The sequence below is a fragment of the Calypte anna genome, chromosome 3 (genome assembly GCF_003957555.1).
Source record: "Calypte anna isolate BGI_N300 chromosome 3, bCalAnn1_v1.p, whole genome shotgun sequence".
Lineage (NCBI taxonomy): Eukaryota > Metazoa > Chordata > Aves > Apodiformes > Trochilidae > Calypte > Calypte anna.
Window position 1 is genome coordinate 13,013,006 of NC_044246.1, and position 12,061 is coordinate 13,025,066.

Here is a 12,061-nt window from a genome sequence, read left to right on the forward strand (position 1 = left end):
AGTTGCCTGCTAAATTTGAAGTTACTAAAAATTTGGAATTCTAGTTGTAGTGCCACAGTAAAGAGAAGACTCTTATCTGTATTTAAGTTTTTTTAATAAATGGGAAAGAAATAATTTCCCTGACAAAGCTAGTGCCAACTGTGTGATTAATATTACTTTTTTCCTTTATTTTTTCACACAAAATGACAAGCATTGCAGTGACTTGCATGTTGTGTAAATCTTCCATTTTCAAAGCTAAGTTTTCTTCTTCTCTCATCAGTAATCTGTTAATTTTTTCTACTTCTTTGATTTAACTGGATAGCTATTAGCATTCACATTTGTAGTTTTATTGCATCAAAATAATTACAGTACTATTTCCTTGACACGTTGAAATGAAAGCTACCTTATAAAGATCACCAGATGGGCTCTTGCATCTCGCCTGATAATGGAGATTTTCTTTTAAAATATGGCCCATGCATAGTGACTTTTCCTTCTTAAAAATTTCATTGTAACACAGGGTGACAACACTGCTAATCTCAATGAATGCTGTGAGACTTCCTGCAAGAACAGAACAAGTGAAATCACATGAATATTGTCTCTAAAATCTTCATTTTAAAGTATTGTTAGCAACCTCTTTCTGAAGTGCTTTTATTGCATATGGGTAGCAATTATTCCATTGTTTAAAGGAAAATTATTTCCCTATATGTCCACCCACTCCTTACTGGTTTGTTAGCTCTTTGACTGACTGTTTCTTCTGGTTCATTATTTCATACTCTTACAGAGTAAGAATTAATCCTTGATAGTATTCAAGAAGCTCTTCTGTTATGCACCTGGATGAGTATTACTCTTACTGTTTGTTATGTGTTGGATCAGAAAATTGATCTGAAAAATTATTTTTGATATTTCATACCATGTGTGCAAACCATGGGGTACATTCACATTTATCCAAATAGAAATGAGAATTGTATCTATTTTCTGTTGCAGTCCTTCCTATGACTGGATGAGAAGAGTTACACAGAGGAAGAGGATTTCCAAGAAAGGAAAAGCCTGCCTTCTCTTTGACCATCTGGAGCCCATTGAGCTAGCTGAACATCTCACTTTTCTGGAACATAAATCTTTTAGGAGAATTTCTGTAAGAAGTCTACAACTTTTTCACGTGTTAGGAGCCTATCCTTAAAGAGTGTTCACATGGTTTATCATTTATGACTTCTTCCCCTCAGCATTTCAGTGTAGTAAACCTTTATAAACTTTCACATGATGTACACAGCCATGGCTGCCCCAGCACCTCCTGGATTTTTTTCATGACTGATGCTTCTAGTAACCAAAGTTAATTTTGTGCTGATTACTGCTAAAAATTACTCCCATGTGTTGCACCAGTTGAGTAAACTAATATTGTTGCTCAAAATCTTCATGTTGGTTGTTTGGGGTTTTATTTTTCCAAGAAAAATGGCTAACTTATTTTCAGGAAACATCAGTCTTTACAACAAATAATTTTTAAAAATACTGAGATACATATGATCCTTCTGTAATCTCCATTCACTGCCAACCACTTCTGCATAAATTGTCCTTTCATTTGTCAGCTTAGGATCAGAAGATAATTCAGGTTTGAAGGGATGGCAGGAGGCCTCTAGGCAAACCCTCTGCCCAAAGCAGGGTCAGCCCTGAGGTAGATCATGTTCCTCAGGGTCATAGCCAGTGGGGTCTTGCAAAACCTGCAAGAACAGAGGCAACAGAACTTCTCTTTCCTTCTTCTCCCATATTTGCTCTGAGGGAAATTCAAATATTGTTGCTCCTTTTCACATATGATTGTACATGGCAAGGCATGTCAAAGGCAAAACAAGATGTGAAAATGGATTATAATGAATGCAGAAGCTGAAGAAAACAAATTAGTAACTCAAATATCAAAAGAAATGTTGATTTCTTTTGGCAAATATCGATGTGAAAATGTCACATGATGCCACTGTATCTGGTGGCACATGGGAGAAATAAGTTCACAAAATGACAAGTTCTTTTCAACAAACAGAGGACACTTTTTTTTTTTTTTTACAGTGTTTAGGAGCATGAAAGAAGTCAGACTCCAAAACTACGATAAATATATGATTTTCTTTTGTTCATTTCAAGAGAGGAAGGAAAAAGAGATCAACAAGGAGTGGAGACCAGTCTAAACAGAATCACTTTTGATGTTATTTGATAAAGTTCAAAGGGTTATTGCTCTAGACCTCAAACACCATACGGTGACCTGTGCAATGCTAACCTCAAAGAAGGAGGGAGGGACAAGAAAAAAGGGGTGGATTACTAACTAGACCTCAGATACATTTTCATTCCTTTGGGAATTCCAGAACGAAAACTCTGGAATCAGACCTGCGATAGTGTTTCTTTTTTTTCTCTGTTTCTAATTTTTCTGTTAATTCTTCAACTTGAATTTTTCTATCTCAAATGTTTCTTAGCAATCCATTAGAGTTAATTAATCTTATACTATCCTGTAATGCAAGGAAGAGGTTGTTGCTTGTTTATATGAAACTGGTAACCAGAAAGCTGTAAGAATGATACATTTCCAGGGAATAAAATAAAAGGCACACCACAAAATGTGGAGGTTGAAAAATGAGCCCAGTATCACTAACTTAATTTAAAAGAGCAATTAAGAACTGCTACAGAGAAAAAAAACTAGCAATCATTTGGAGATGTCAATAATTTTCTGTATACTATTCAGAAATGTAAGAATGTCACTTATTTTGGTAAGATGAAAGTGTTATCTCAAAGTTATGTAACTGTAAAAGATGATAAGTATGAATCCTGTGTTTGTTTTTACCTATTTAAAAAAAATGAGTGGGAGAAAGAAAGGCAGTTTAAACTGTAATAGAAAATATTTTAAATTATCTGAACACTCAGATACTGTTTATCTGCACCTCTGAGACAAGCATCTGCTGTTTAAGAGCAGATGCCATCATACAGTCTCTTAGCAGACAATTTTTGATCAGCTAAGACCAAGAAACCTGTTTTGGCAGGCATTACTATCAGCTCCCTGGACAATTTAGGACTATGTCATAAGCTTCTTAAAAATGTCTTACAGGGAGAGCTGAAAAATGTTTTACAAACATTTAGGGAAATCTTATTCTTGGGATCTTGACAAACAAACACAAAAAATTTAAGTTGACATTTAAGTAATTTTAAAAGGCAACCAAACCAATGAAGCTTTAAGAAAGAACTGATGTACAGCAGAGTCTCCTGACCCTGAGTCTTTGTTACTTCCTAAAGAAGAAGAGCTTTAAAAGAAAAAAAATTATCAAAGCTTCAATTTGCAACTCAAGTTGTCCCCTGTTTTACTGAAAATGGCTTTCTTCTCTTAGTTCACAGACTACCAAAGCTATGTGATCCATGGCTGCTTGGATAACAATCCTACTTTGGAGAGATCTATTGCTTTATTTAATGGTATCTCCAAATGGGTCCAGCTCATGGTTCTCAGCAAGCCAACACCCCAGCAAAGGGCAGAAGTCATCACAAAGTTTATCAATGTTGCACAGGTAATTATTGCATATGAGTTTTTAGTGCAATAGCACAAATGGAGACTGCAGCTAACAGATGAACAGGATGTCCTTTGTACTGTTTCCTCAGTGAGTATCCTATTCAAAACCACCGCAGGTTATTTGTTCAGGTGTGGTAATGTATGCATTTTTTAACGAGCAGACATAATGATTTTTTTTATTATTCTGATTGACAATTGTCATTATTATCTGCTTCTTGTGGAGCTGAGCTAAAAAATGTTATGTCCTCTTGTTTATTGATTTCTGCTTTGGCAGTGGTAGGTTGTCTCCTTTTGCTTGTCATGTGTGACACTGAACAGCTGCCACATGTGTTTCCTTGATTTTCAATTGTGCATGGTCAATCTCTCCTGCAGAAGCTCCTTCACCTCCAGAACTTCAACACACTGATGGCAGTTGTGGGAGGTCTAAGCCACAGCTCTATTTCTCGCCTGAAAGAAACTCATTCTCATCTTTCTTCAGAAGTTACAAAGGTATGGTAGACTCCAGAGTATAGACATCCTGAGCAGAACATCACCCCTTTGAGGTCTCATGGGTTCTGCAGTGCAGGTGTCCAACAATACTTGGATCAAGGCAGGGCATCCTAAAAGGCACTTTGGTTGCATTCCTCTTGTTGGAGAAGGATCAGCTCACAGAGATCCTCTGCTTGATTTCCTGTGCCAAAGAGGAAATTAACCCTGTAAACACTCTGACATAAATTGTGTTCATTTAAAATAGGTTAAGGAAATGCTATGAATGCTTTCTCAGAGGCTTGCTTCTCTGGCTGTTTGTAGGACTGGAACGAAATGACAGAACTTGTCTCTTCCAATGGAAATTACTGCAACTACCGCAAGGCTTTTGCTGACTGTGTTGACTTCAAAATTCCTATTTTAGGAGTTCACTTGAAAGACTTGATTGCTGTCCATGTCATTTTTCCTGACTGGGTAGATGAGAACAAAGTAAATATAGTGAAAATGCAGCAGCTTTCCATCACCTTGAGCGAACTGGTTTCCCTGCAAACTGCTTCTCATCATTTAGAGCCCAATATGGATTTAATTAACCTGCTAACTGTAAGTATTGAGCACATTTCAATTCACTTCTCTTATTCAGATATTGTGCCAGTAGGAATATTTACATAATATTGCAGGCATCCCTGTTTTGTAAAAGGAAAGGGGGAGAATACAAAGCAAACAAATTCATGAGGTGTGAATAAAGTCATAGAGAGTTTCATTACTGTAGCATGTGATAGCTAGAAGCAGAAACGGGATTGCTATCAGTTAATTATTTTAAGGATACAGAAAGAGGGGTGGTTTTGTCTCAGGGAAAACAAAAACTAAGTTCTGACTTCTTAGCATTGAGGCTTGTGTCTCTGGAGCAAAGATTGGGTGATGTGTTGACGTGGACATACAAGTGAAATCCCAACATGGCCAACACTGTAGTTGCTCTCCTGTGCTTTGTGTGCAACACAGAACCCTTCCTGTCCAGTAAATAAATGTGGCCCTGAATGGTGTTAAAGAGCTCCTGCAACTTTCCTCTCCCCTTCCACTTCCTTGGCAGTGTCTATATTTGGGAAGGTTTGAAACTGCACACACAAATTGCAGATTATGATTTGAATCCTATTTCAAACCAAAGGAAAGTGATATTTCAAAGATGCAATAAAGCATTTTTTAAAAAAGAAATGCAACTAACAATGCTAAAAGGATTTCATTTCCAGTGCCCTTTTTGATAGGTAGACAGTGACTATCATTTTAGTGAATGCTAAATGCTAAAAAAAATTCTGAAACGTGGAGCCTGAACCATCAGACCAGATCCTGTTTCTATCAACATTTAGTCATTTTAGCACTGATCTTAACTGCAGCAGTGTCTGACCCAGCACCACATTTTTTTCAGGTCACATGCAAAAAACCCCAATGCCCGAGTTGTTTGTTATAAACTTATGTAACTAACTTAGATAGATTTCTTCTGTTTCTCCGAACTTACTCTCTGGAGATGTGGGAAGCAAATTCCAGCTTTTCCTCAGTCAAGTTACAGACTTGAGGTGACTCATTACCTGGCTCCTTCTAGGTACATGCATTAGCTGGAGGGCTATTGTGCAGGTGCTCTGAATTGTTTCCTTTTATGCTTTACCTTGAAATGCTCAAAAGTGGGCATATCTCAAAATTAAGCAGAGGTTATAGTGTGGATTTATGCTGGGACTGATCAGGTACAGGAGTTTACACTATGAAGGCAAACAAATAGGAGCCTGAGTTTGAAGCAACCAAGATGGTGTTGATATACCTGTGGCTTCATTTTAATGAGGAATGGGAAAGTTTGAGTGGATAGCAAAACCTATCCTATTGCACTTTGTATGAACCAATCTGGGAAAAAGTCCTAACCACTGTTAGTAAGACTTGGGAGAGAAGGGACAGTGTATTGCCCACTGCAACACCACCCCCCCTAATTGAAATACTAGATTATAAAGATAGATATTTATTATCTGGTTTTGTTTCAGAAGGGACTGACAGCCACTTTCTTACCTTGTGCCACTCTTTCCCTCCCTCCTTGTTTCTGAAAATTTGACTTAGAGTTTCTTATGGTTTGACTGTGAGTAGGGGGAAGTGGAACCTCAGGTTTTAGAGAACTGAGCAATAAGAAACTGAGCCCTTGAGGGCAGAAATTAGACGATGTGAAGTGAGACATGGAAGCTGACCCACTCCTGACATTTTCATTAGATGTTCTCTCTTTTAGTTGTCAGAGTGCTTTGCAAAATGAGCAGAAAGCTTCAGATGTTTCTGAGATCTTGAAGGTTCATTCTCACCAACCTGAATTTCTGTATTTTGTCTCTTTTTCAAGTTTTGGAATATTTTCCTTTGTTTTAGCAAAATTATATTAATTTTATTTAAATCTATATAATCTTGAATTCAATATATTTCATTTACCAGAAGAAGTGAGTACATGACAAGTACTTTTTTCCTTATTGTGGATTAATGTATTCATTCCTAATAAAACTGCTGATTTTGGTTACATCTGAGCTGATCTGATGGTTAAGAGTAAAGCTGCATGCTGTAATGTTGATACCAGACCTGACCCTGGGTTAAAATCAACTTATGCTGCTTTTTACCTGTTAGCATGATTCCATGGTCATACCTTTCAGTAATGATGGAGACTGCCACAGGTATCCTAGGGTGACATCTGTAGGTATCCTAAAGCCATTCAAGGGTAATCCTCGCTTCATAGTAGTGATTGGAAGTGCAGTTCTGAGACAATAAGGTTTGATGGTGCCTGAATTTTAATTTAAGACAGTGGCTCCTGGAGAGGACAAAACCTAATTTCTACAAAATGTTCCTGTACCTGAATTTTGGTACATGAAGTAACATTATGAATATTCAAATATTGTCACTTTTCTTCCAATATGTTCTGTCCCCATTTGTATGTATTAGTATCTTACAATACATTTTTCTACAGTTGTTTCTTAAGCAGCAATAATGAACTTATATAACAGATGAAATATTTTTGTCAATCTTCTTTGTTAATTAAAAAAAAATTAATATAGGCTGTGGACAGAGAAGGAGGAGAAGAAAGCTAGGATTGCAGCCCAAAGCTGACAAGAAGGGACTAAAAATAGTTGACCTTGCTATGTGCAAATGGTCTTTTAGCATTTACACTCCCTAGCTGCCCAAGTCACCCTCAGTTTTCAGAGGCTGAAGAAGTAACTGTTCTATTTATAGGTAGGGCTTCCTTCTCCAATGCAAACTGTAAATTTTTTTCTCATCTTTAACTTACTTAGGTAAAATCTCTTTCAAAACTAGTAAATGAGCATAAACATGTTGAAGTGTTTCGTTTGCGTGTGAACCAGCAGACCTCAACTATTTTTTCAGTTCTGTTCTTTTTCCATTTAGCTGCTTCTATCCAGGCAGGCTTTTAGTAGGTGTTTTGTCCTGATAAGCAATGTGTAAATCTCTTGCCTGGCCTCCATCCCTTGTAGCATTGCCTTTTACACAACACTTAGCAAGTGCTAACAGCCTGGCCTGTGCTTGCTTGACAAGTAAAGCCCTGGGTGCTGGTTTTCTAGTGAAACAGTTTGCCCAAAAAAGATAAAATGGGAATTTCATCTGTGTATGGGAATTTGCCCTGGTCTTTCTTTTCCTCAGTAGTGGAGACCCATCTGCTCTTGGGGAGGTGATACCTTTCAAGTGGTTTGGAAATGGTGAAGACTAGGGAGACTGTGTTGAGAGACATGAAGTGAGATTTTGGTTTAAAAGCTGGGGCAATAGCTTAGTAGTAAACTCCAGGGCACCTGGTCAAGGGTCCTATGAGCATTTTTCAGATGCTATTTTGGACATAGACCTAAAGGGTGAATGGGGAAGAGGAGAAGTCAAATCTGTGGTTTCAGTGGTAGCTGTTGAATAGAGACCATTTTGGAAAGTTGAGGCTCTCCTTTGATTTTGGGGTCTGCCCACAAATTTGGAAGTCCACTTCCCTCTTGCATCTTACTGTCAGCATTAAAATATCAGCTATAGCTCACAGAATTTCAGCTTTGAACAAGTAGCTGAAAGAAGCCAGTATTTTGCATGGAAGTTATAATGCCACAAATGAAGCAAAAATCTGTTGCATGGAGGGCAGTGAGACAAATGTCAGGCTGACTGGGATAGGAGATGGCAAAATATGAGGGGAGCTTTAGTGATGCAAGTCCTTGGTTGGTCATGCAAATGAGTGATTTATGTGGGCAAGAGAAGTAAATGCGCCACGACTCAATTGCTGCTGCTACAAGAATATGGGCTCACATCATAAGTGCATGCTTGCTCTTAATCTGGGTGGTTCTTCCTACTTTTCTGCCTTCTTGGCCGCACTTGCTCCATCTCTGCTGACTCTGTACTCAGTTCTGCACTGGTCCCTGGCATCTGAAGCCTGGAGCTAAGGAACAGAAGTAGTAAAAAAGGATGGAAGCATGAACCTAGCAGTGCACTAGAGAGGAATAATAGTTCTAATGTCATTTTCATCATTAGAAAACTTAACATTTGGTAAGGATGCTTAAGGGAATTCCTTACCTGCTGTGTAGTATTTTCACATTGTTTTTATTTCGCAACATGAATAAAAGCCTGTGGGTAAATGTTTCATCACTTTCTGTGGATTGAAAGAGGATCTCAGTCTGTCAGATAGTCTGCAGTGTATTTATACTTACTGCATTACAACTTTTTTTGTGCCACTATTTTTCCCCCCTATTTTTAGGTCTCAATAGCTATTTATCTAAGCTGTTCTGAGACTATATGCAAATTACTGGAAAGTCCCTGTCATATGTACAGTCTACTGAAGAGAATGAGAAATATCTAAGCATTCAGATTGAAAGTCACCCTCCCTAACTTGTGTTCAGGAAGTTCCATTCCAGTTACAAAAAAAGAAGCCATGCCTTTCTGATCCCTGCTCAATCCCCTCAAAAATTGCTTGGAAAAACAGGACAGCAATGGAAGGCAAATGAGAATGGAACCTGACACCTACTGTAAAGGTTGTCCTGGGAAAACTCTGATTATACTTTACCTGTCAGAGCAAAACTGCAAATAAAATATAAAATAAAAGCTTATATAACTGCACAGTCATCATGCCTGTAATTTTTGTCCTAGTATTTGGAACTTCTTTACCAGGCAATACTTTCTTCTGCTGTGCTTCCATATTGTGCCTAATGAAGTTATAACTGCAGTTTACAATAAGATCAGTTAAGTCAGGGAGGGGGAGATACAAACTTGCTCAGTAAATACTAAGGCATTTCCATCCCCAAATCCACACCCCACTCATCTGGACTGCTGGGAAAACATGCTCTTTATTTGGAACAGGGCAAGGTCTTTTGAACTAGCAATTTTGCTCTTGGTCCCAGTCTGACCTGATAATGTCATTTGCTCCAACTGAGTTTGCTTATTTTATAGTACCAAGAAGCTTAAGAATACAGTCACTGAATAACTAGCTACAGGAGCAATAGCTGCTACAGCACTTACTGCATCTGATTTTTCTTTAGTAGAGGTCCTTACTCTGCCCTGTGACAGCAGCGTGGTGGCTGGGTGAAGGACCCTGCAGGATACTTGGGCTTTCACTGGTGCCTGTAACTGACTTACAAAGCACAAAAAAGCATAGTGTTACAGCCAGAGCAAATCAATAATGCAAAATCTAGAGATTACTGAAGCCATGTATCCGCTCTGAGATATGTACCCATTTTGGGAAAGGGCACCACTCCCATCTTACTCAGTGTACACAATTCTGCCTATATGGAGATGATTCCTAGAGGTGGTTCTGCAGTATGGAGTTGCTGGTTCTGCTTATTACTAACTCAGCCCTTCAGGTTCTCTAAAAATAACCTTCTGATATGGTAATTTAATCAGTATTAATTCTCTCTGCCTTCTGGGAAACATCCTTTTAACTCAATCTTAGCTTAATTGGGGATTTACAAGGTAGATGATAACTTCTAATCATGTCAATTTCTCCAAAGACAATTAATGTAGGGATATGACCACAGGAAGCATGCAATGCTCATTTGCTCTCATTGAAAAGCATTAGCCACAGTGTTGATCACTTTTTTCCCTTATCAGTCCAAGCTAGGAGGAATTTACTGCAGACCTGCATTGGCACAACACCACAGTTGCCAAAGTAAAAGCCAATTCACCCTTAAGTGTACTTACACCTCTCCTTTTCTCTCACTAAATCCACTAGGAAAAGAAGAATGAGCATGTGGAAAAAAAATCTTTCACTTATCTAAAAAAAGAAGCTGAAAGGGAGTTTGCCTTTCTTGCTGAGAGGGGATTGGGAATAGACCAAGATGGCCTAAATTAGCTGGGACTGCTACTCATGAAGCACTTGCACCACCAGCAGTGCCAAACCTGGTTTGCCTCTCCTGGGCTTGTCAATGGTCAGCTTCTGCCCAGGGCTTTCCAGAGAGGCTTTTGCTGCATGGGCTGATCTCTGTAGAAGAGCTGCAGTAATCTGACCCTTTTTCAGGAGCAAAATTAGACCAGAACACAATCTGAGGGTCTTCTAGCCTATCCCCTTTACAATCTCTTTCCTGCAGTTTTTGTATTCATGTGTTTAATTCTCTGAGACTTGTCATGGCTAATGAACCACTGGAAGCAAGTGTTTTGCATAAGAGTGTGTTTTGGTGCCAATGTCCTCTCTGTAGAGGAGCACACAGCCCCTCTGACTCGGTGTGTTGGGATGCAGGTTGTGACAGCCTTTGAGATAAGTGCTCCCTCAGCTCAGTAAGGGTGTGTGCTTGGTGGCATAGGTTACACTAGTTCTGTGAAGAGCTGCCTCTGAGATGCTACAAGCAGCTTCAACATATATATCAAGCTCTGAGTAGCAGAACTTCTTGTTTAGCTTTAGTGAGAGGTATATCTCTGATTACAAGCCTGTCATAACCAATACAGTCTAATCAATATTGCTGGTTTTCTCTTTCTTACACATAGCTGTCCCTGGACCTCTATCACACTGAGGATGATATCTACAAGCTCTCACTGGTGCTGGAACCAAGGAACTCCAAGTCTGTAGGTCATCTTTTATTGCATTTTCACATATTGTTTATTTTGTCTGCATTCAATTGATTAAATTTTAAACGAGAGTTAATGAGTCGTCTTATTCATATTCATTCAAAGCCTTCTAGTGCGTATGCTTGGATAGTAAACATAGTATTTATAGGTTCTAGTGCACTGGGAGAAGGAAATAGTGAAACATACCAGACTTGATTATTAATTATTTTGCAAGTCCCCTGGAAGTCCTGGAAAACATATTTCTGCTTTATGTGAAGATGCCTTTTGTAAGTTTAAGTCAAGTATTTATTGTGTGACCATTAGTTCCTTTTCTGGATGCAGGTGCAGTTATATAAAACAACACCAAGTCCAAAGATTTGCTTTAGGTAGGCATATCTGTGCTGTTTTATAAACTGCTTATTCAGAACTGACTGTATCTTGGTCTCTCAAGTAATATTTAAACACCTCAAAAGAGATTTTTTGGGTTTTGTATGTGCAGTTAAAGATAATGCTGCATTGATGTGTTTTTATTATGCTTTGCAAGCCTGAGGGTAAGGATAAATCTCCTAATTAATAGATTAATTTCAATGGGAAATGATGAGCAATATTAAGGAAGTTATCGAATATTTCTGTAGTCAACACTAACTCAGTTTGAACACCTGGAATTTCATTATTGACTCTTCAGTCCTTGTTGGATGTGATTTGACCACAACAGTTCCAACTTACTGCAGTCATTTTGGCTCCCTTGGGCTTCCTTTACTGCCAGCAAACCTGAATTGTCACGAGCTCTGTGTTGTGGAAGAAAATGGGCCACAACTGTAAATGAAGAAAATTATCAGATTGCTGCTTTGATCTCTAGCCTGTGCTTTAAGAAGGACAAAAGCAATATAAACAGTGCTGTGAACTTTAACAGCACTCAGAAATTGTGGGAGACTTCTGCATGATGATCAATGAATAACCAGGGACATTGAGCTGTTGCAGCACCCTGATGGGTAGAAACTACAGCTGAACAGACAGAAGCCAGACTGAGTGAAGCTTACTGCACTTTGATGGTCTGCCAAAGCACACAAGATATTTTAG

At 38.5% G+C, this 12,061-nt stretch overlaps 1 protein-coding gene across 1 annotated transcript in view; it reads left to right on the plus strand.

Moving 5' to 3' along the window:
* RASGRP3 (RAS guanyl releasing protein 3) overlaps positions 1–12,061 on the plus strand; it is a 45,073-nt gene that overhangs the window by 20,743 nt on the left and 12,269 nt on the right. Inside the window, exons 6-10 of the mRNA XM_008495598.2 lie at positions 964–1,111; positions 3,327–3,500; positions 3,875–3,991; positions 4,292–4,567; positions 10,922–10,999. Coding sequence (XP_008493820.1) covers positions 964–1,111; positions 3,327–3,500; positions 3,875–3,991; positions 4,292–4,567; positions 10,922–10,999 — 793 coding nt within the window. The remainder of the gene's footprint in view (positions 1–963; positions 1,112–3,326; positions 3,501–3,874; positions 3,992–4,291; positions 4,568–10,921; positions 11,000–12,061) is intronic.